This window comes from Lathamus discolor, chromosome 5 (assembly GCF_037157495.1).
Source record: "Lathamus discolor isolate bLatDis1 chromosome 5, bLatDis1.hap1, whole genome shotgun sequence".
NCBI classification, from domain to species: domain Eukaryota; kingdom Metazoa; phylum Chordata; class Aves; order Psittaciformes; family Psittacidae; genus Lathamus; species Lathamus discolor.
Genome location: NC_088888.1, coordinates 10998656 through 11023588, shown reverse-complemented (window position 1 = coordinate 11023588; position 24933 = coordinate 10998656). Strand labels below are relative to the sequence as shown.

General features: G+C 44.9%; 1 protein-coding gene and 1 long non-coding RNA gene across 4 annotated transcripts in view; both read left to right on the top strand.

Annotated features, from left to right (window-relative positions):
• The window catches only part of LOC136014752 (polypeptide N-acetylgalactosaminyltransferase 14-like), a 134339-nt gene extending 128793 nt beyond the window's left edge, over positions 1 to 5546 (top strand). For all 3 annotated transcript variants that reach the window (XM_065679732.1, XM_065679735.1, XM_065679733.1), the window contains 2 exons: positions 3776 to 3895; positions 4470 to 5546. In XM_065679732.1, the coding sequence (XP_065535804.1) occupies positions 3776 to 3895; positions 4470 to 4628 (279 nt within the window). In that variant the 3' untranslated portion in view covers positions 4629 to 5546. The remainder of the gene's footprint in view (positions 1 to 3775; positions 3896 to 4469) is intronic.
• Positions 5547 to 12883: 7337 nt separating this feature from the next.
• On the top strand, positions 12884 to 23708 carry LOC136016012 (uncharacterized). The gene is made up of 2 exons (XR_010613459.1): positions 12884 to 13008; positions 21264 to 23708. It is a non-coding gene; the product is annotated as an uncharacterized LOC136016012 (long non-coding RNA).
• Positions 23709 to 24933: the final 1225 nt, after the last annotated feature.

Sequence of the window (24933 nt, the reverse complement as noted above, 5' to 3'; positions counted from 1 at the left end):
AATAGACAGCTGACTTTGGGACTTATTTGAATCATTAGCAGCTTCAGGAAACCTGACATCCATCAGACAAAAAAAGACACTTTGGCCTAGATACTCACACACATGTAAGCAGTAGCCACAAGATAAATGTAAAGTTTAGTCATCTTCTAGACAAGCGAGGGAATAGTGGGAAGGTTGCAGCATCCATTTCCTAAGCTTGCCCCCCAAAATATGTGGGCCTTGCAGGTGAGTGCCTGCCATTCCATTTTGGTGAGATGTCCTTGACTCTTATCATGAAGGAAATGCAATGTGATAATCTGCCTGATGTGGCATTGAGTCTTACCGCAGTTGGCTTGAGTTGCTCTGTGGGCTGACTAGATCTGAACTTTCTTTGGCAAATATTTAGCATCTCTTCCAACTAACCTGACAGGTCCCTCCTGAGATAGCTCAACCATAAACATTCTCTGCTGACCTTCCTCCTCAGAAAAAGTCTTTGTTCCTCTCCCCCATGGGCACATCCTGCCCTAGCTGTAGGATGGCTGGAGCTGCAGGAGCCAGGCTAAGCCAACAGACCAGAGGGGCTGGCTGGCAGCAGTGTCACCTCTGCATCCAGGCTGCTGTGGGCACTGTTTGTACTTGGCTTTTCCTCTCCTGAGACGTGTCTAAGTGCTAGTTCCATCCCAGGGCCCTTTGATGAGTGAAGCACTCTGGTATCCTTAGATGACCCATGCAGTCGTATGCCTTAGGAAATCCTTCCCTGTGATTTTACAGAGATAATTGAGGGCTGAGGTTGCTTCTGGCTTCTTCCTGTAGCTGCTACCCCAGCTTTAGGGTACAACTGACCTCTTGCACAGCAGTAGAGCATGTACAGTGTTGTCATATAACACTGGGCTCCCATGGGGCTGCTCCTTGCTAGGCTGAGGGGCTGCTTTCTCCTCCTGCCAGGCTACACCAAACCAGAGGTCACATTTTAAAATGATTTCCTCAGTTCACAGTGATGCTGAGTAACAGTGACAGATGCCTGCTCAAATGATGCTAAAGCCTTGAAAAACAGTCACAAGCCTCAGATGGAGCTTAGTGTTATCCAAGGCTTTGGAGAGTGGAGATTGCTGGTTGTGGTGTGTAGCTGTCTCCGCTCTTCCTCCTTGCTCCACCACCACTTCATCTTTGTCTTTGAACAGGCAGGAAGTACTGATTGCAGTTTCACCTCCTATATCTTGGTTTCCTTGGTGCTCTAAAGCCCATTGGCATCTCCTCAGGCCAGTTTGCAGCCCTGAAACCATGTTAGCTATTTGAAGGTCTCTGCTCTTAGGAGCACCTTGGGCTGCCTGGCTCACTACAACATCTGGGGTGCAAAGTTCTGCTGCTGTTTTTTCCCTGCTGGCCACGTGAGTGCTTCCTGTGCCAGGATTTACAAGATAAAGTAGTTTCTCATGGGAAAAAAAGCAGGAATTGTCATCCCAACTGATACAAATAAAGGAAGAGATGGGGTAAGATAAACATGTGCATGGCCATTTGCCTGGTTTTTAACTCAAAGCTTTTCATGTGTTCTGTGGTGTTCAAGTGACTTCTTCCCACCCCCACTCAAATTTCTCCATTTTCTGCATCATTTTCTCTGGCTTTCATCTAGGGCTGAAAAGAGACAAGGCATAAAACATTTTCAACGGGACTGGGTTCCATAGAAACCCATTCTGTCAAAGTAGAACTGTGTGAAAATCTGTCAGTTTAGATAAAGACAGTAGCAGGACAGCCTGGGGGCAAGAGGGGAGGATCCAGTGTCAGCTATCGAACTGGTGCATATGTCTAGCTCTGAAGGCTTCGCTTCTTATGATGAACACAACAGCTTAGGAGAGATGGTTATCACCAGCCTGTGTATCCCATGGCGCTTTGCTGAATGAGAGGATGGTCCTGCCTGGAGAGGATGTGGATATTAGGAAGGCTTGAACAGAGCCTGGCCTGATTTAGTTGGGGGATTCAACATATACATGAGTTACAGGATTAACTTGCTGTCGCTGAGGAGCCTCCTGGGTGCAGCTCCAGCCCTGTCCTCAACTGAAATGAGGAACAATTGGTTAAAAATGTAAAGCAGGTTTTCAAAGCAGCTTGTAGCAGCACGGGCGCCAAGAACAGATGTCGGAGCTTGCCCTGTAGGGCTTGGTTCTTCACAGATGCAGGACTAATTTGGCACCTGATTTCCCAGGCTGGTGGTTTACACAGCAGCTGACAGTGTGCGTGGTTGGGATGATTGGAACCTGTTCGCTATAGGATCAGGTAAGCCCTGCTTCATCTGACAAAGAAGTAGTTGCCAGAAGGCCCTTTAGGTGCAGACTGTGGCTTTGAAAATGAATGCGTGTTACATGCTGAAATCCTGGGCAGGCTGTTCAGAAAGCCAGGTTTGATTTCCACTAGCTGGCAGGGAGCAGTATGCTACGAAGCGCAGTGTGTGAGATCACAGTGTGAAGTCCTTGTGGATCTGGGTCTGCTGTGCAGAGGTGTGTTTTCCCTTCTAGGAGCCTAAAAACCTGAATGAAGTGGGACTTATATTCCTAGGAATTCAACGCCTGCAGCTGTCTGTTCTGAAGTCAGAGAGAGGAGTTAGAGCTGCTGACGGTGACAAATACCAAAAGGGTGGATGTGTTTCCCTGCTCTAATAACTCATGTTAATGCAACCCAAAGCCTCCACCACTCAAAGTCAGGGGAGCTGCAGGCGTCCCAGCTCTGAGATCAGGGCAGCCATACTTCACTTCCCCTCTGGCACGCAGGAGAGACTGCAGTCTCCCAGGAACATCTTTTGCCCTTCAATTTTTCAGACCCAGACTAACTTCTGCCTTCCCCTCCATTGCCAACATCCCTGCTCACTTCACTCCTGTACACACACAAATAGCAGAGAGATAACCCTTGCCTGGGCAGTGTAAGATCCTCAAGAGGTGCTTTTGGGAATGATAAAAGACATTCAACTGGAATAAATGTTGGAGTAAACTTCTGGGAAATGCTCCTTGCCTAAGCAGTGTATCTGTACATGGGTGATGCCTTGTCCAGCGCATCTGGAAAACCTGGTCAAACATCTGCTATCAGCTACTTCTCCTTTTCTCCCAAGTAAAAGATCCATGAGTGAGAAAGAGGATAATCCCAGACAGCCCCTGTTGTATGGCAGGTTTTACACAGGAAAAAGAGTCTCTGCTCCTCCGAAGTTTATTTCTTGGGCTGAGGAACTGATAAAGAAAGTGACCATGGAAAGAAGCATGAGAAATAAAAGCCTCCAAGGCAGCCCAATGGTCACAGCAAACCAGTAGAGCAAATGTCTCACTCCTTTGACACAAAGAGGAATTTTACACCTGATCTTTGTGATATTTGGGAGCAGAATCCCGGGACTTCAAACATTTGCTATATATCACCTCTCTCCTGCTGCCAGCTACAAAGCATTTCTGCTGCTCTTCCTTGGAAAAAGAGGATTGCGCATCGTGTGGTTAGCGGTATTCCTGTCCCTCTTTTGCTGTTTTTTCACACACTTGGTCCCCAGCCACAGCCCAGTTCTGGCTATGAAATCCTTTGCCTCATGAACCACTTTCTTCCAGCAGCTTTTGTAGACATTTCCTTTGGCACATGCAGTCCCCCAGTGACAGTTTTTGGGAGGCTTGAAACATCCTAGTGACCTGTCCAGGTGCCTCTTGAGGTCAGTGAGGTCTGTGCTTGGTTTCAGAGGGGACAGCATCCAACAGTGTTTGCTTTTCAGGTAGAAGAATACTAAGAGTGAGCCTTGATGTCTCACCTTCTTTCCTTTCCTTTCTCTTTGCAGGAATGGACATACACATACAACCACCACGTCCGCCAGCAGCAGCTGTGCTTGTCTGTGTACACCCTCTTCCCTGGCTCCCAAGTGCTGCTGTCACCTTGCAAAGAAGGTGACAACAAGCAGGTAAGCCATTTCATTCATCCCCCCTTTTCTTTGAAGTTCCCTTTCTTTCAGCATAGTATTACCACACATCAAATGGCCCGTGTGCTCCCACTTCATCTGGGAGGCACAGTCGATCTGGGAGTACAGAGTTTAGCCTATTCAGCCCTTTGCCTCTTAAATGAGTGTGTGGATAAGGATGTCTATTAGTGTGGGTGGTGATCCGGATACTTATCTGCAAAAGTCAAACCAAAACTGGCAATTTAGTTCACACAGGCTGCCAGTCAGCCAGCAGATGCTAAGGTTTCTCTGCAATTAATCATGAGCTGGCATTTGAACCAACGACCTGGGGAAAAAGCTGTTAGTAATACATTATCTTCCTGAAGCCAAGCGAAGGCTGAGCTTAAATGAGTATGCTTCTGATGGGAGAAATGCTCAGTGTGTGCTCTGCTCCATGTGGGACTGGGGACCCTGTACTTCCCAGCATCGGGCCACAAGAGCTTAGTGACAACTCTTGATGCAGGAACAGCATAGTAAAAGCATAATCAAGAAGCTTGTTCACTCCTGTTTCTCCTCTTGTGTGTGTTTCTCTCCTCAGCGATGGGGTAAAGTTGGGTCACACATTGAACACATAGCTTCACGCTTCTGTTTGGACACTGAGACGATTGGGGACACGAATGAGAGTACCAAAGAGCTTGTCATCAACCCTTGTGAGAGCACAGCCATGAGTCAGCGCTGGGACATGGTGATGTCTTGACCTACTGGAGGACTTACACAGTGGGAATGGGCACTGAGGCGTTGCTACATGCAGTCAAGATGCACCAGATGGAGCTCAGATGCAAAACCACTGGGGGTTCTTGGGTGCTATGGGACAAGAGAAGGATCATTCAAATAAAAAGAAGGACATGGTGCTTCAGGTTGAGCAACACATGTTGCCTACAAGACATGCAGCCAGTATTGGCCTGTTGGGGGCCATACCTTCGAAGAGAAGGGATGGCAAAAAACAAACTTGGAATGTTTTAGGGTGATACCGAAGCTCCTGCAATGGGCACTACAGAACTTACGTGTGCACAGTACTGAATTAATCTCACTGGAAACACAGGTAGAAGGGCCTTGGAGACCAAAAGAAGACTGGACTTAGCAAAACAAGCATCTCAATGGCTTTTGGGGGGTGAGGCAGGTGTGCAAAGAGGGATGTGCCAAGGGATGTTAAGAAACGTCACCTGGGATAAAGCGGCAAACACTGATTTATCTTTGCACTTTTCATTGCTGTGGATGAGTTTGTCTTCTGCGGACAGCATGGGTGGAGAGCTGTGTTGCACCTTTGAATCTGTGTTGTGTATACAGAGGCAGGGCAGTCATTTATGGCTGTGGCCAGGATCAAACCAGCAAGTAGCAGGGGAATCCTGCTCTGTGCTAACTGCACATGGGGGTTGTTGAATCTCCAAAGCCCAAGCAAACAGAGGATTCAGTGTGTGAGATTAAAGGATATAAACTGCTGTGAAGCTGGGAGGAAAGGCAGTAACATCATTATTTCTCCTCTCTGAAGGTCACGGGTGAGCCTTGATCACTGAAAACTCCCCTTAATCTCGCTGTGTGTCTCCCACTGCTTCAGATCTGGACTAAGTCAGATTTTTACTTTTCTTCCATAAAGGTTATAGTTTTGGTAATTGAAGGTAATTGTGTCATATTTCTGTTTCCCAATTTCCCAACTGCAGAAGAGAGGACTCCCCTGAAGTGCTGCTACCAAGGGAACAGAGGAGGTAATGAAAACTAGAGACTGCTTTTAGAAGGAAAAGGAATGTTACCTTCCCAGGTATCTTGTAGCCCAAGTACTGAAGGAAAGGTTCGGAATTCCCCATCACACTTGTGAGCAGGGACCCCTGGGTCACAAAGTATCCCTCTCTCAAAGTCATTTAGCATAGGCAGACAGGGCAGAAATTGTTTCTTCAGCCTTTGGAGATATGTCATTAACCAGGGGTCATACCCGTTGCTATCACTATAGGGGAGTGAGGTGACTGCCAAAGGAGACTAAGACAAAAGACCTCAGAAGGGGCCTCGAGAATGGCCCTAGGACTAGAAGTTCCTTTCCAGCCTCTTTCAGAGCAGCTCCCTCTACAGCAACAAGTAACAGGTAGTGAGTCACCAAGAGATGTGCACTCAGTTCTTGTGTAGTGCCAGCTCTCGAAAAGAACTTGGACAGGGCTGTCAGTGTGACTTGACAGCAAATACAGTTTGTGTTTCTAAAAATGCTAGGGTTTAATGAAAATCCTACCCTCTGTTTCATGCGCTACAAGCTACAGGTAAAATACCATAAGCTTTGAGCCTTTGAGTGCTCTCAGCATCCCTTCTTGAATAAATTGCTGGCTTTCAGGATTTCACTGCCTCAGTTTCTCCTCCCTCAGTGCTGGGAGAAAGCTGTATGTGTAAATCTCCAGCTTTAGAGGCAGAACCAGTATAACTTTATGTACAAAAGGTTGAAGGGTATAAATGCTTTGTGTGTGCTGCAGTGATTACTAACCTCATCAAGCTCCCTTGATGCAAACCTCAAGGACTTTGGTTATGAAAGGGCTAGAGCAAGCTGTCATTTCATGGCAGGAGATGGCATTGTTTCCATGTCACCTCTCTGCACAGGAAACAAAGGGAAGCACTTAAAATGGAATGGGCCCATTTCACAAAGAAAGGGTAGTGACCTTGGGTTCCTTCTATTTAATGGAAGCAGGGAAATATCACACCTGCTTTTCACACTGGTGATGACAGGCGAGTGGTAGTAATTCCTCCTCTAGTGCTTACAAGGGAAATCAGCTCCCAAGAGCCTGAAACTTAACATGTTCACACCTGTACTGTGCCCAGCTGCTGGCACTTTGACTGAAAATTCAAAGAGCTGAACAACTTGGCATCAGTTTCGAAGTCCAGCACCCGGCAGGTACACCCTGAGCAGCACCTCACACCTTCTTAGCTTTATTATTTGCCACCAAAGCTGACAATAGCAGTTCTGCTGACAGCCAAAGCTCTCTAAACAGGGACTGCTCTTCCTTGCCTTAGCAGAAACAGCTACCTCACTACATGTGTGTGGGGGGGACCTGCAGGGATGTGTTCCAGGAAGAAGTTGTTCGACCAGCTTTTCAGCTCTCTTTTGGGAAACCCAAACGCTATACCAAACTCCTGTTCAAAAAACACGGGCTAAAGGTGATCACTGCGAACTTGTCTGGGGCGGTGGAAGGCAGGCAGTGGGGAAGGTGACATCAGGCATGGTGTCTCCTACCAGAAAGCAGCATCATTCAGCTGAATCTCTTGCAGGCACAAAAGCCATCAAGTACCTAACAGACCTGGGAAGCAGTGGCTGCTCGGCAAGCTGGTGATTGTGACCCTTAGACTGCAGCTTATTTCATGGTCCAAGAAAAGAGATTAACCCTATGGATCAGTCGTGTTTTTGGAGAAGCCTGAAAGTCCCAGCCTGACTCCTGGGAAGCTTTGTATAAGCAGGCAGCGTACCTGCAGACTCCAGAGTTAGCCCCGATATGGCATTTAGCAAATCTTCTGCTTAGCATCCCTGCCAAGAGACCTTGCATCATGTCAGGGGAAGGTTAACTGCTGCTGAAAGCCAACTCATACCTTTATTTCACACACTAAAATACGCTGGAGACATATGAGCCTTTTTTTGCTTTGGATCTGTTACTTGCCTAGACATCTATTTTCATGCTGTGCAGATATACATGACATTGACAGGTGTATCTAGATGGGCTCCTGTGCCTATACCTCTTAAGCCCTAGTGTCATTTGGTAGTAATGCTTTTTGGTAACATTTTGCACTGACTTGAAGGAAAAAGATAGTAGAAAATATGGTTCTAATCCTGGCTGTTGAGCTTTGTGACAGCCTTTATGAATTCCAGATAAGTCACTTCTTGTGCCTTGGGAAAATTAGATTCAGAACAGGAAACTCAGGGCTAGAACTTTTAAAAAGCCAACCAAGGCTATGCAAAAAGAACCAAACAACCAAAATGCACCTCAGTCTTCCCCTTCCCTCCCAGAGGAGATCCATGCTTCATTTGGAACAAATCTATCTGGTTCTAGTTGGGCTGGGGAAGTCTACGTTGCTGCTTATGTGATTTCCAGGTATTTTACACTCATCTTCATCCTGTAAGAGCACAGTACTATAAGACAGCAATGCAAAGCATCAGTGATTGGGACCTCAGCTTACCACATTCCAATGTAGTAATTTTGTGGTAAAGAGATGGAAACTGAATTCAAAGATCTTTGATTGTCCATTGATGCAAGAGGAAAATGGGGCTGGGGGGACTATGGCTGAAGACAAACACCAGCCCTGAGTGCTAATCCCTTCTTCTATTTCAAGGAGCAACTTGGGATAGCTTACTTAATTTCCCTGCCTCAGTTTACCAGACTTTTAGTGAAGACTGAATGTTTTGAACAGAGGGAAAGCCAAGAATTAGTTTTTGTTGCATGCAATGCCAGCAGTCCTGGACTGGCAACAGGCTGGCAGTCTCTGGAGTCAGCTCCATGGACCCTTATCTGTCTGTGCAGGATCTGGTCCAGAACGAGTTAATTTTCCTCATAGCATCCTGTACAGTGCTGTGTTTTAGACTGGTGACCAAAACAGTCTTGATAATACACAATATCTTAGTTATAGCTTTGCTTGCACGATGTCAAGGCTTTCTCCATCTCTCAGTCTAATGCCCCAGAGAGTAGGCTCGGGCTGGGGTTTTGGGTTTTTTTTCTTTCCTTTTCCTTCATTTATTAAACTGTCTTTATGTTTTCCTTACTTTTGCCCTTCTGATTCTTTCCTCTTTCCTGTTTGGCAGAGAGTCGCTAGGGGCTTAGCTGCCTAAGCCAGCCAGGGTCCATAGTGTAACAGGCTGGTGTTCTTCATGGCTTGGATGCTGGTCACAACAGTGCAATAAGATCTGTGCTGCTGAAATATCAAATCTTATAAGCTTTAGTGAAAAGCTATGGGCTAGAATTGTTTGTAGAAGTGGTAAAGGAAGCAAAATCAAGCAGGTTACACATAAACAGCAGAAGAAACTAGCTCATTTATGTTCTGGCTAAATTCATTCTGAATGATCAGTCCAGCTCCAGTTTTAATATGACGCGGCTGCTTTAGGTGGCTGAAGAGTTAAAGGAAAGCCTTGTATGGATGTCCAGCTTACATTGAGACATAAGGGCTGAAATCCAGTGGAATTATCTCAGATTTATGGATGTTTTCCATATGTCCGCTGTTCTGTTACTCACTGGAAGTGCCTTCAGAACCCTGTAAGAATAAAAACCTGTTACAAGCTACTACTTCTCCAACTGAGTCTAATTAAGTTTGAGTTGAGCTGCATTTTAGCTTAGAGCTGGTGAAAAGCAATGTATGAATTTGCAGGTAAGAATGCTGCTCTTGTGGTGCAGGGGGCTGTTTTGTTTTCTCTGGTGTTAGCTGGGCCCTGAGGAAATCCAAGCTGCTTGCTTGTAATGTACAAAAGAAAACATGACCCAGTTTCAAGGCTGGGTTTTGCCTAAGTGCTGGTCAAGTAACCTATTGAGTGTCCATCATGGGTGATGTCTCTCATTTTAGCGTGATTTACATGAGAAAGTGTCCAGACAAGACTCTGCTACTATACAGGGTTAAATTCAATTGTAAACCCAACAAACTATGGAGGAAAAAGAGGAAAAAGTGCATTGAGAGCTTGTATGCAACCAGATACATGTAATGAATGACATTGCAAAATCAGGACTGTTCCCAGGTTGGAAGGCGTTGGAGTCTGTGCGTCAGCAGGAATGTGTTTAGGGTGTTTTTAAGAGAAAGGCGAAAAAAGAGATCTGAAGTGTAAACAAATTTACTGATTGTAAAGATACCTTTTCCTGCAGCCTCTCTGACCCAAGCTTTCTTACCTTGGGCTGTGAGCTGATTGCAGACAGAAGTGTCCTGGCTAACCTGTTGCCACCACTCAGAATGAGAGAAGTGTGAAGAAGCAAACTCCCGTCTAAAGGTCAAGTTGATACAAATCTTACTAGTTTTAAAATTCCTTAGTTTTACCCTATGTGAGGGAGAGGGCTGCTTTCGCTGTAGGGTAGTAGTTGTCAGTGCTGCAGTAGGGAGTCCTTTGCCAGGACACTGGGAGCACACAAAGCACCTTAACGCTGTGGCAGGACCCTCTCTACAGAATGACCTGGCCATGGGCTGCACTTTTAGCCCCTGTGACTCAGAGCTACACCACAGGGTCAGGTTTGTAACACAGCACCAAAGTCCACCTGATCCTCAGTTTTCTTACTGAAAAGAGAATGCTGTCCCAGATGGAAGGACACACCTCATTCGCAACACAGAAGTAGCAATATGTTTACTGATATAAAACAGTGATTTAACAAAGTTTGTTAGTAAATGCAACAGTGATTTAGCAAGATTTGATGGTATTTACTTGAGTATTTACTGCATAGAGGACATGGCCAGGCAAAACTGTCAAGGAGATCCTCCTGTTGAGTCATGAGGTTCAGAAAGGACCCCCTTGTGTTCTAAACTCCTCAGAGAGGAGTCTTCATGTGGTTAGATCCAGACTTAGTCTAAGATTTGGTCAACAGTTTATGCCTAAAGAATTATATATGCACAATCAATCCTTTATGTCACTTAGCTAAGATTTCAAAGTTTATCGTGTTGATAATCACTCACCAAGGATCTGTTACAGCAAGGAATCTCTCAGCCTCAAGAAGTAAACTGGAGAGGTGTCCCTACTCAAGGAGAGATCCTTGTGTGCAGCCCACAGCTGTGCAGGAGAGCTTGATGGGCCGTGGGCTGTCCACTATTTACGGAGTAAGATAATTGACTTGTAGTCATGTTTGCATACAGACTACAGAAATTAGGGTTTTCTCCAAACTTGGCTTGAGTTGGACCTTGACTGGGACTATGCTTATTGCAGGGTGCATGTTGCTGTCATTAGCCCTTGGCTATTGTCTTGTTATCTGTCTGCCCAAATCCACTTTGAGTCTGATGCAACTGTCACAACTCAGGCATCCACTACCACCACCGCTGATGGTTATTGCTTGAGCAGAGCTACAGGAAAGAAAGGTCAGGCATGTGGGGGAGCACACCAGCACACACATGCCTCTGCAGTGCTCCTGTGGTCCTTCAGAGTAGCCCCGCTTCTATCAGGTATTAAACATGCACTACCTGGTCCCAGCTAACTATGACCATGGAGATACATAATGATCCATATGTCTGTTGTGCAGAGGATCATATAATGGTTTGTGTTGGAAGGGGCCTTAAAGCTCATCCAGCTCCAATCCCCTGCCATGGGCAGGGACACCTTACACTGGACCAGGTTGCTCCAAGCCCTGTCCAGCCTGGCCTTGAACACTGCCAGGGATGGGGCAGCCACAGCTTCTCTGGGCACCCTGTGCCAGTGCCTCGGCACCCTCACCCACATAAAGAATTTCTCCCTAATGTCTGATCTCAATCTCCCCTCTGTCAGGTTAAAGCCATTCCCCCTTGTCCTGTCACTTAATGCCCGAGTAAAATAGTCTCCTCCAGGTATCCTGTAGGCCCCCTTTAGGCACTGGGAGGCTGCTACAAGGTCTCTCTGGAGCCTTCCCAGGATGATCAAGCCCAACTGTCCTACCCTGCCTTCATGTTTGTGTCTGTGCAGCAGTAGGATACAGTACCATACCTCCTTTTCCCAGCATTGGAGAAGCTGACTGAGCCTATTTTAATGGAGGTCAGCATCCTGGTACTGTAATGCTGTTCTTGCACTTGAAATGTTTTAGACAAAACAGTGTTAAAAGCACTTTGAGCAATTCTCATGAATTCTGATCCTGCTCACGATTTCTGAATCACCCCATAGATATCCAGCCTCTTTTCTCTAGCAGAGATGATTGTTTTCTCTTAATGTAGTCAGAGTCAAAGTCTATATGCAGTCACAACCTGATCCAAAGGTATTACTAACATTAGCTCTGATCCTCTTGGGCTAAGCCAACACTATTTAAGAGTTTTGCTGGACTTTAGCTGCCCCAGGCCACTGACAAGAACACACAGCAGTGATTGTTGCACAAGAACCAAAAGAACATGCAGTGCTGGGAGAGAGTGCTTCTAATCCTCATCCTGAGGCTACTTTCCTCTCCTTACTAGTCCTTGGGGAGTTGATCTGGGAAGGGTTGTGGACAAGCTAAGGTGAAAGTGAGCTTTCCTGGTGGTCTGGCAGTAGTGGGAAGTACAGCTTGACACATGAGCTGGTGAAGAGCCCTGCCAGTGGGTTCACAAGACACACAATAAGCTATGGAGGTACGACACTGATGCTGATGCAGTGGCTCAGGTGAGATCAGGGACTAACCAAGGATGGTACAAATCATCTGACCATGAAAACGCCTGTTCCAAGGGTGCAGAGAGCCTCTGTGGACCTCAGGTCAGCACTCAGGTCAACACACTCAGGTTTCTTACTGTGACTGATAACTGATCCACTGACTCTGTCTGCCCTGGAATGCTGTAAGGGTTAAAAGGAATCTGCTTATCTACTCACAGCATATTTTCACTTCCATTAATAAAACCATTGTTCGAGTGGCAATGGATTATTCAGTGCTTTGAAAGTGAAACCTTGATCTGGACACAGCACATATATTGGTAACAGGCATTACTTGTCCTGTCTCTGCAGCTTTGCATTGCCAAACACTTTGTATATTTGCAATGGATCCTTAGCTTGAAAGATCACAGCCATCGCATCTTGAAATCGATTTTCTTCTGCAGAGAGATGTTTGAAGCAAAACCCAATTTGGCTTGTATAAACTACATTAGATAAAAGAAGATATTCCTCAGAGTGTATGGGATCACCTTTGAAGCCATTTTCACCTTACTGTGAATAACAAGTTGCAGAATAAAAGACATTTCTTACAGCTGATCTGATCTCTACCCATCTGTGAGTTGGCTCTGCAATGAGGTAAACCTATCTACTCTAATTCAGGACAGGTGTACTGTATTTCCCAATCATATTAAAGAAACTCATGAGGTCTGGTGGTGGAATCCAAAGCATATTACTAGGATAAGTGAAACAGCTCTGTCCGCTCTGAGGGACTTGCCTTGCAAAGAAAATGCCAGGCTGCTCCTGCTACCTTCAGGAGCCAGCAAGCTGGTTTGTGAGGTTCTACCTGGGCTGCCAGCTGGTAAGTGGTGGCTCTGGAATGTCATGCATGCAGCTTGCTTTTCTCTCTGGGTAGATTCAGTGTCTTGTATTTTCCTTCTCCCTTACTCTGGCTGATTTTTCCCTTTCAATGTGGTCCTCAGCTGGTGTCTGTTCAGGTGCCTTGGCAGGCATCCTACAGAAAACAACAAAACAGAGAGTATGCTGTAAAGAGAAAAGCAGTGAGAGGGGAAAAAAGCACAACACAACAAAACCATCACCTTTTCTTTCTTCCCTTCTTCCTTCCCTTCGTTCTTCCTGTCCCCTTCCTCCCTATCTCTCTTGGTCTTTTGTATTAGCTCTTTCTGATGTGTGCTAACATCTAATTTTTAGGCTATCTAAGAGGTATCAGGGTTTAAGACACTACTTTGCTACTGGAGATACTGGTGCATTTGCAGTCCTGTCTGCAGTCATCCCCTCTCTTCCCTCAGCACAAGGCTGCCAGCTCCTGTGCCAAGACTGGGTATGTTTTGTGGGTCTTGCACTGCTGTTTTCCCTTGGCAGGAGTGTTACCCCCAGACAGGAGCAGATGGACTCCTAGCAGGAGATGTCAGTTCAGCTTGTCACTGAGACAAGAGGAAAGACACCGTGGCTGACCAGGGGCAGGGGACAGGGTGACATTCATAGCTGAGCTGCTTGTCTTCCGTGGCAGGAAGAAAACCTTCTGTTGGTTTGCTGTATGCAGCTGTGGAAAGGAAAGTTCCCATATTCATGTATCACAATAACTGATGGTAGTTGTCAAAAGGTGCCAGAGAGCGCAAGCATCCAGAAGGGAAAGGAAGAATTCATGGTGCCTCATCTGGGTTTTGTAAGAAGTTACTGGACTGGGAGAAGAGAAAGAACATGTCCTTAACCTGACTTCAACTTTTTTGTGTTATAATAATAGCAGCAGCTGTGGGTGGGTATGTGGATGGATGGATGGATGGATGCAAAGGGACTACCCACTATCCAGTCTGTGTTCTGAAAGGTCAGCCCTGATCTGTTTTAATGTGAGGCAATGAGGAGTTTCTAAATCCTGTGTGCTAGAGTGTGCAGGGCTGTGCTGGGGCCTGGGGAGATCTATCTCCAGAGGCTTACAGTGATGGCTCATGGAGGATATCAGTGGTGAGCTGTTCATGGCCTGGGTATTCCTGGCATGATGTGCCTGCTCCTGCAGGCTGATGCCAACCTCAGTAGTTCCAGGGGAGCCCATTTACCTCTGGTGAAACCCTGATGGAGTGAGAAGCCAGGTCTGTTCAGGCAGTTGAAAGTTGTTCCTTGGAGGCTGCTCTTTCTAGGGCGCTTGGCTGTCTGGTGCATCCTGCAGTCTACTTGATGGCATATTATCAGCTAATTTAAATTGCTCAAATAAAGCCCTTATCAGTGTGTGAGATCAAAGGCTGTTAGTGGGCATGATGGCAAGGAAGGCTTTTATGAGCCACTTCATAAAGCCAAATCCTCAGGAGCTACTGAGGCCAGATTTGAAGATAACACGATTTTATTGTTTTCCCCCTCTTTTTCTTTCTTTCTGGTAGCGAATCAAGGAAAAAATTGGAACACTCAGTTCATTCTTCAGAAGCCAAGAGTATGGCTGCAGGCTCTTCACTCAGTAACATAAAGGGATTACAACTCAACACCAAGTAGCCTGAGAGAAGTATGAGCATGAATGTAGAGTGGTCTTTTGCTGTAGACCATGTGGCTCCCTTGCACATGTGCCTTGAAAGATCCTCCCAAGCCTTAGGAGCGATTAATAATGAAATCAATTAATAATAAGATCTGCAGCATGAAGAGGAAACTAGCCAGTATTTTGTTATGGGCAGAAAATGAGCAGACCAGCAGGGGACATGCTGATCGTGTCTGATTCATGTTGTCTCTATAATCGCAGCTAAAGTTTTAACAGCCCAGAAAGATGGATTACCCACTCCAACCACCACACGGATCAGCAGGGGGTTTATTAGAAGCAGGCTATCGTTTAACAATGTCAGGAGTGTATTTATTATTAAACAGTAGATTTCACAGTCTAAATGGAAAGCTATTACTCCTCTTTAGACACCAAACGAGGTATCTTCATAAAGCCAAATGGCCAATATATTGTATGCTTGCATGAACACAAATACTGTGTCCACTTTACTGGACCTCAGGGCTTTCTATGTTTAGCTGGAGGCAAATAAACTGAAGTGTTTAAAGCTGCTGGAGGACGAAGCTGTACACGTTAGTTTTGACTTTCAGAACTGCCTGCTGACTTCATCCCAGTGACTTGGTGAGAAACCAGAGAGGATTCTGGGCTCCCCACTGAGGTGTTGGTTAAAATTGATTACATGTGGACCATGGTACCAAAAAAATACACATGAAAAGTCTGTGCTAGCAGCTAGGCTGCTTTCTGATATGAACTGTGTATTTTCAGCCTAGAGATTGCTTAGAGTCCTTCTCTTTTCCTTGAGACCAATGTCCTTGTCCATAGGAAGACCAGTCAGTTAAAATGTATGGTAATACACTACAAACACTCTGGTTTTATTTATCACTACATTAAGCTACCCAATATGGAAGCATAAATAATATAGTTACTGGAAACTAACACTTAATGTAGTCATATTTCAAGCTGGATTTGTGGAAAAGGCTTGATGCTGGCCATGTTTTCAGTCCAACTTTGCAAATCCAAAGTATTTCTGTAGGAAGACAAAGATACAATGCTCTCAACCTGTAGCACAGCCAAACTGCTATAAGCATTTCACAGTTCCGCTATTGCTGCACAGTCAAATGGCAATCACAGCAATAGTCTTTGGTCTAACCATAGAACCATAGAATAGCTAGGGTTGGAAAGGACCTTAAGACCATCTAGTTCCAAACCCCCTGCCATGGGCAGGGACACCTCATGCTGTGGGAAAGAGTCACTGGGCACAGCCACCTGACCAATGTGACTGTTGACATTTGTGGGCTGCCACAACTGGTTTTGAATATGGCAAAGCAAATCTTTCCTTTGTGATTTATGAGGCTTTCTCAGCTATATTTTCAACCTAACGGTCCTAATGAGAGATTCTTTGAGATATGGAAAAGTGGATTTTCAGAATTCAGAAGCCAAAGTGCAGAATGAGCTGAGAGGTGGGGCAGGCATGGAGCGAACAGAACAGACTGGCTGCTATTTCACCCTTTTTTAACAGCTCTCTGGGAATACCCGATTTCTGAAGTTTAAGCAGTATTATCCAAATTTCTTTAAAGTTCATCGTTTCACTTTCAATTAGTTGCCTTCATTTCTCAAATTAAGGATTTGTGAATACACTAGACTGGAACTGTGACATGTAGCTATACAGACTTAATGCTGTTCTTTAAATCTGCTGTTCTTTGGTCTTCACCAAAGGTTGCTTTGGTTAAGTTGTTTTGTGAAAAGTAAAGTGAACCAGTTGACTTTGCTGGTGCTGTTTCTTGTCATGCATGCATTTTGAAGGGGACATACTAAAATGTCTATTTGAATTTATTGGGAACTGAAGCCAGACTTTGCCTCTGTCTACATGGGGCGTAATACCCGCTGTTGGTCTAGCGCATGGATCTGAATGATCTTGCTATAGCAAGACTTTCAGATAGCTTCACCTTCAGTTTCAATTTGCCCAGTCAAATTTAAAGTCCTTTCGTGTTTCATTGCTGTTACCATCAGCTACTTCTGCTGAACACAGTTTGTCACTGTTCCCTGAATTACCTGTAACCATTATCCACGATCAAGTCATAAAGCGGATTTGGTATCGTCTCAACTGGAATGATTTTCATCTAGGCATGATGAATACCTCTTGCACTCCAATAGCTTGGATTTAAGCCATGCATAATTTTTGCATTAATTATATCATTACTGTTTAATTGCTGCAATTAGCATCTCTTTCACTGAGACATCACTGTCATTATATAGCCTCTGCATTGGAACAGGCTCTCACTTCTGCAGGCTCCCACCTGTCGGGGCAACCTATGCTGATTCTCATGTATGGGATGTCCACATAGAAAGTAATTACATGGTCCCAAAATGACAAGTCTGATTGTCTTCTGCAATATAACTGTAAGCAGGAAGAGTTTCTTCTGAGGATATTGAAAACCTGTGTTCAGTTGACCAAAAGAAAGAGAGTACCTGAGCTGCTACCTCATCTTTCTGAAGGCACCTAAAACTCTGAGTATAAAAGGGTGCTTCTCTGAAATGGTCATTTTCATATCCTCTTTGTGTAGCTTCAGATGGTTACACAAAGTAAAGGGAAGCTGGAATCATGCCTCAATCTGAATTTGAAGGAGCTTTATAAACTCAACTTGTATGTCATCATGATAGTAAGTGCCACCTGGAAGTGATATGCATGTTATGTAGGCTAGGAAATGAAGATCAGGCTGTGAGTGTATATCAAGAGGCAGACTGATGCTTAGGTAAGTGTGACCACACTCTTCAAAATTACTATACAGAACCATTAGGGGTGAAAGAGACCTCTGGAGATCATCTAGTCTAACCCCCCTGTCAAGGCAGAGACACCCTGAGCAGGTTACACAGGAACATGTCCAAGTGGCATTTGAATGTCTTCAAGAAGGAGACTCCAGACCCTTTATAGCTGGTCACATAAAGCAGAAAGGGGTTCAGTTCACAGCTATTAGGATAATGATTCTGGAAGACCCAAATGCTTTCTTCTGTCTGGTGAAAATGTTACATGGTAGACTAGTAACAGGAGTGTCATCTGATAAGTAGCTAGAAACACTTTTGTTGTCATCTTGTGAGTGCTTTAAGAATCTACTGCTGTACCTGCAGTAGGGAGGCTCTATGCAGAGCCAGTTATTGGTTTGTAAGACCTGTGGGAGCCCTGTCATGATTAACTTAATGGAAGCACCTTGTAGTCAGGCACGAGACCCTCTGCTTTCGTGTTACAGCCAGGTTGAGGGAAGCCCAAACCCTTAGAGCTGCAGGCTGCATCTTCACTGTCTCTGACTTTTTGAGGTACAATTGTCAACTTTACCTCTTGCCTGCCTTCTGCACAATTAAAGTCCATTTTAGATAATGTCAGAAGAACGCCAGTACAACAGGGTATTAACCCTACAGCTGCAACGCCTGGAGAAAACTACTGGGACTAGAGCATCCTCATGATTTTAGCCAAATACCAAAGTCCATGCTTGTGCTCTGTAGAGGAAAGGGCTGTTTTTTCTCAGTTAAGCACTCTTCCAGTAATCTGACCAGCCTTTAAGAGATTATGCAAATTAAAGCTATACTCTGTTACTCAGAAACAATATTAGCTCTTCAAGGAGAGTCATACTTTGTACATGATTGTTGAACTCCGGAGGCTTCTGCATGTGTCAATCTCTGATCTCCCACTCAGTGTTATCTGCTAATGGCACCATCAGCCATCATTACTTTGCTGCAAAATATCCATCAAGCAACAAACTCTGGTATTTATTTAGCAGCAGGAAAAGTGTTCTTTGTGCCTTTGAGGCATTCTGCCTTAAATAAGGGCTGGCCACCCTGCCAACTGCATAAAATTCCTTCACCCTGAGCATGAAAACTTTGAGTAAAATGGAAAGAAATGCAAATTCCTGCTTCTAATTCTCAGTGGTACTTTTATATATATATATATATATATATATCTTCTCCCTGTTTTATTTGACGTGTGTGATGAGAAGGCTCTGTGTGAGCTTCTGGAAGCTTTTTTTTGTGCAACGGCCGTGTTTCTGCTGGGAGTTCTTATTATTGTTGCATTCATTTGAGTTTGCTTACACAGACAAAAATCACTCAAGCAAAATCACTGCTGATCGCTCTGCAAGTGGGAATGATGTTAAGGTGACAGTTACACAGGCTGAGCTGTGTGAATATAAACCATCTTCACCGGTTGGAAAAGTCGCCTTGGGAGGGGCTCAGTCTTTGCTTTCAAGTGCTTAGGAAGAAAGGCAGCAATTACAGAATGTGGCTTTGGGTCACTTGGAGTCACCCAGTGATGAACATTTATGCCACGTATTACCAGCTTTTTAAAAGGCATTGTTCTGTGCCAGTGGTTACCCGCTGTATAGGTAATTGTAAAACAAACTCCATATTCCATTTGACACCCTTTCTAATTACATCTCACCTTCATTAGGCTATTAAAGTGATAAATGCTAGCAATTACATTGAACTCCAGCGAAAACCCTCTGTCTGTGGCATGCGCTGACTGCAGTGTAAGTGATTTGCCCAAGAGCCTGGAGGAACTTTATCAATGTAGTGAAGCCCTGAACAAAATAACCCCAAAAAGAAAAGGATAGAAAGAAAAGGGCCTGCAAACAGCTTGGCTGATTAGAGAGTATCTGACAGTAAAGTCTATGCCCAGCATTGAATCGTGTGGCTGGCTGGGGCTGATCTGCTGGCAGCAAGAGATAACTTCTTCTCAATTTAATCGTATCTGTGCAGGAGGGGGAAAAGTTAGTGTATCTGATGCGTGCTTTGATATGGAATAAGGGGTTCAGATGTGACACCAGTGGATGTGCCATGGTCCTGTGTGCTTGCTCTCCCGTGTTCTTGTGCACGCAGTCTCCCTTGTGTGAAGAGGCAGGTTTCCTGGGGCTAGTATAGACAGACATGTGCTGTCACCTGTGCTCTAGCTCATGTGTGGTCACTCACATATGAGATGGACAAGGGTGGATAAACAAAAAGCCACTTTCTGTCACTAGAAAGGGATACGGTGGTGGCAGTTTGCAGGGGCTGTCAGCAGCGCTGCTCTGGGTGGAGGGGAAGCCATAAGGAGGATTCCTGGGTGTTGGGCTGCCTCTGTGGCAGAGGTGGAGAGGTTCCAGAAGGTTTCCCTTCTGGAAAGCTAGGGAAAGAGCGTGCGAGATTTGGATTTGTGCCGAGAAAATACTTTCTCCCTGTTAAGTGATTTTAGGGGAGCAGCAGGACAGGGAGCCTGGGAGAGGAAGGAGCACCTTCCTCCCCTCCTCCTCTTTGGATTTTTTCTGCAGGGCTGTTTCTTTTACTTTTTCCCTTGTACTTCTCTCTGCCATTTTACTCTTTCTTAAGCACATTTTTCCTGGAGGAAAAGAATGATCTTCCCTGAGTTAGAGGGAACTGAGAGCTGTATTTCCTCTGTCTCAGCTGTCCACAGGCCTCCCAAGGAAGCAGGAAGATGAACTGGCATGTTTGGAACAGTGTTATTCAGTGTGTGCTTAGCTGGTGTCCATCAGAGCTGTGCTATCATCCCAAAGGTGAAATCACCTGTCTGAATCCCTGAGCCTGGGTGCCTTGGGCTGGCTATTGCCCTGAATCCAGCCCCCAGCCTTTTCGGAATGAGGAGTGGGGTGGATGCCCAAAAGGGAGCTCCTTTGCAGGCAGGGACCTTGTCTGGGGGTTTGGAGTCACCTTGGGGTGCCCGTGCTGCAGTGCTTTGGCGGCTGGCTGATGACTGGGTGTCTATAGCTTTAGAGCAATTGCTGCAGGTCTGCTCAATTTCAATCTCGTAGCAAATGCAATTTCAAAACCTCACAACACTTTGTTACTGCCATGTGTGCAGTTCAGCAGATGGATCAGCCAGCCACTGCAGAAGCAGATGTTCCCTTTCCTGATGGATTGAGCCAACACAGGAGATGGAATGATAGATATTTATTAACAAATATTATAGCTTCTGCAAACTCTTTCCTAAGGGTTTCTGTAGGTCAGGTGCTATTATTGCCAAGAGCATGCCCTCAGCTGCACCCAGGCTTACCCAGCTCCTCTTGGGAGCCAAACAACCGGGTTTTCCTACAAGAAAATAATTTCCCAGGGAAGGGCAGCCAAAGTCACCTCTTCTTATCATTTCTGATCTTCCTATGGACAGATTGAGGGCTTCTCAAATGCATTCCCTGTCGGGAATTATTTGCTGAATATGGCCATTAGTCATTTCTGATTTATGAATTTTTCGGTCCGTGAGAAGCTCAAAGTAAGGTATTTGAGATTCAAAATCCTGGCTGTGCTGATGTGTTGATTAGCTGGTCTGAACGCATTAAGGTACCTGATGTGTTTCTATTTTCTGCCTAAAATCAGTGTGACCTTAACAATGTTTTATACTGCTAAAAATAAGTCATTAAAATCCTTAGTAGTTGGGCCTATGCTTTAAGAATATGATCCAGAGTTAGGAAGAAACAGCTGTGGGCTGCTTATTGATAAATGATAGCAGTGGACTTCCCTCCAGCTTCTTTTGACAAGGATAGATTTTTAATCCATGCATTGCTTTGCCATATCTGAATATCTTGCAGAAGCACTCTGAGCAAAGTTATAAGCATCTGTCACATATTACTTCTTCCCTTTACCAGAAAAAGACCTAGGTGGCGGAGGATGATTTGCTTTGGTATGAATGTCTACTCTAATGAAGAGTGTTCCTAGCAAAGCTTTCTGCATGTCACTAGCTACAGACTGGACACTGCAATAGCCTGTTGATGAAGAAATTCTGTGTGATTTCACCCAAATGACAGAAACTCGGTCTACTTACAGTGACTTGGTCTGCTCAACACTCATTCCATTTTCTGGGACTGAAAGCTTTGCTCAGAATACTATTTTTGAATATATCCTTCCCAAGGAAACGTATTTAGAAGCAAGTTTGTAGAAAAGTGACATGACAGTAGCAGGAACCTGGAAAAAAACCAGACAACAAAGCCTTTAAAAGAAGAAAGATAATTCCTCAGCAAAACAACAAGGGGATTATACTTCCATTGAATGCCACCCCATTGATCGATCTGTCAAACGGGGATGTTCACAGTCTTGCTGAACTACCCTGCCATTGCCACTATGAAAGGCACTCTCAGACTGCCACCACCCAGTCATCTCCTGCCTATACGTCCTCTTGGTCACTGGGAGAAGAGATAGTGAAATCAATGGGAGTAGCCCAGTTACGTGCAAGGGTGGAGTTCAGACCTGGTATAACTATGTGCGAAACCAAAGGTGCTGGTGTGACTTTGGGGCAGAACACCCTGTGATCCAGCCCTGCTCTATGAGCCACAGGGCTGACTGGAGATGTTTGTAAATGATTTATTCAATCAAGAGTAAACACATCTACGTATGAATCAAAGCCAAGCTCAGAATGAAGGATTGGTGCTAATGAGGCCTTCTGCGTGTTACATTAGCTATAATCCTTTGGGCACTACAATTCAGGCATTAATACCTACTGCAGATGATGAAAGCAACACAAGTCAACTTGCCTGTGCTTTGGTAACACCCGACTTGCTGTCCATGAGGAACACAACACCGGGTAGTGGTCAACAGGTAGAGTCAGTGGATCTGGGCTTTACAAATATTTATTTTTCAAGCACTTGCAATACAAGCTCTAACAAATAGCTTTGCATGATGCAGATGTGAGGGCAGCCATTATGAAAGTGCTGGAGAGGAATGGTGAAAATGAAGAGCAAAATCAGCGTGGCAGAGAGATGCAGCATCTTATGTTAGGCCTGTTGATACAGATATGGATGAACAGAAACAGGGAAGCACTCGGATGTGGGCTTTTCTTCAGGTCTGAAACTAACCCTAAGAAGATTGGTTTTGCCGGCTAACAAAGAAGTACTATTATTCACCATCTGCCAGTTTGCAGGTGCAAATTCCCTGCCAGCCTGGATCAGACTGCCTGCCTTTGGGGAGAAAGTTTGTGGTATGGACACATGCCTCTTGGCCTTAGTGCCAGACCCAGGCCATTGGCATCTCCTGTTGTATTTAGTGAAGTCTAGTTGTCTATGGCTTGTGCATGATGTGGCCATGGACCCGAGGCAGGGCAAAGGTATACCACTGCCTTGTCCTAAAAGATGTGCTACCAGCTACACTGAAGTTGTCAAATCATTCTGTCAAAGTCAGTGGCATTTGTTTCAGATCCTGAAGCCCATCAGGCAGTTGTGCATAGTTTTATTGGGAAATCCAGACCTTGAGCTAATCCCTGGTTAGAAAAACAAGGATTTCAGGTGTGTTTCAGAGATGGACTCTTGAATTATAAATGGGAATCCATTTTCCAATTAAATGACTTCTGTTTTAGCTTTAGATTGTCCCTCTGTGAATGCTTCACCAGTATAACTTTGTCTCCGGAGTTCTGACAAACACCAAGGGGTATAAAAGCACACGGGTCAAGCTCCTTGCAGTGCCCCGGTAACACACAGTGGGGCAGAGCCCTGGCAGTCCCAGCCACCAACTTCAGCATGGTCCACTGTGAGTAGTGACGAGGATTTGTCAACTCTGCATTTATTGCTCAGTGTTGAATGAGATTACGGGATCTAACCTGCCTCTAAGCTACCGCTGGTGGTAGTGGCAAGAAAGGCATAGGGTGTGTAATTGGAAGGAGGGGGAATTAGAAAAGTGGCTGTATATCCATACTGTTGCAGGCTGGTTAGACAGCAAGTAAATCAAAGGCATAGAAACCTTCATAAAACGTAATTTTTATGGTAATCACTCGTCTTTTCCATGGCACATAACTGTGCTCATTGACAAAATGCCCAGAGATTTACTAATCAGTTTGGTTAATTGCGAAAGATTAAAGATTAACTGTTCAGAAACTTCCCTGTGTTTTTTACATACCAAATTGTTAAAACACAATAAAATGCTTTTAATCATTCATCATTCTGACATGGAGTAATTGCTTGTTATTACTGTTTGGATTACAGAAGTACTGGAAGCTCCAGTCAGGGATCAAAGTCTTGCTGTATGAGGCACATAATAAATAGCAGCTTGCGGCCCCAAAGAAGCTGCAGGATGGGGTATCTATATACGTCATTTTCAGGTTTTGTCTCCCAGCAATGCAGTGACCTCATCTGTCTCTCTCTGACAACCCAGTTATTTAGTATGATACCCATCTTTGTGACTTCCTTGTAAGATGCTTCAACACTATCTGTAGCCCATAGCTAATTGGACCATCCCTGGTGCTTTGGTAGGAGGATATAAAGGGAGTGGAGAAGGGGAAGGTAATTCTTTGCTCTAGGAATCCGATCCATCACAGCCTGCAGTATTTCTTCCTCAATACCATTCTCTGTCACTCACTAGGACATATATTGAGTCAAACACATTATAGTTTGATTCTCCAGCTAATGGCTAGTGAGGCCTGGTCTCAGTACACTGCAACAAGCACAGTAATTGAAATTCAGACTGCAGGAGAGAAATAGCTTAGTCTTCATTTCGGCACATCACACACATGCTTATACAGAGTTTTCTCTTGGATGCAGTAAACAAGGGGCTTGATTCAGTATTGCCTCAAAGCCTTATTCCACATTAGCAAACAAAACATGACAGTACAGAATGGTCCCAGCATTGATTTGTTTTAAGTTCAAAGTGTCTCATCTTGCTCTGGAGAACAAACTTTTGATGGTTTACTGTGGCACAGTCAAGGTCCTTGATTGTTCTTGGGAGCTGCTAGGATGCTGTTGCCTTTTCTTTCCCATTAGTGAGTCAGAAGAGCTGCTTTCGCTGAGCTCTGCTCCATACTCACAGCCTTTTTGCATGGCTCACCAGTGTCGGAGCAGCTGATGGCTGGGGAAGGATGAGACCTTTCTCATCAAGTGGGCTATGGGGCATGTGACAGCTTCTCATCCAGCTCTTGCTCCATCTAAAAACCTCTCTTACATTAGTGCTGGTATACTGAGATTCGTGATCTGGTGTGGGATTTTCTAATAAGCTCACCAAATTAAAAATTAACAGGTTTTGTTCTAGAAAAAGTTAAAACTAAAAGTGCACCAGGAATTGAGGCACTATCATATTGTTTTCCAGTCTATTTCTAGACTCTTCTGGGTGCTTCCCAACAGTATGGTATTACACCAGTTTTGCTCACCTGAATGGGGAGCAACTATTTCCAAGTCTGTCACTCTGGGGCCAGTCTTACTGTGCTTTGTCCACTCCTAGTGTCCTTCTTCCCTTTCAGGCATTGCCCTGCATTTGACACTTATTTACTGGGTGAAATAGTTTTCACAGAAGTTACTAAAGACTTTGCCCGTCTATTTATATTCTTGCTCTATATTTTGG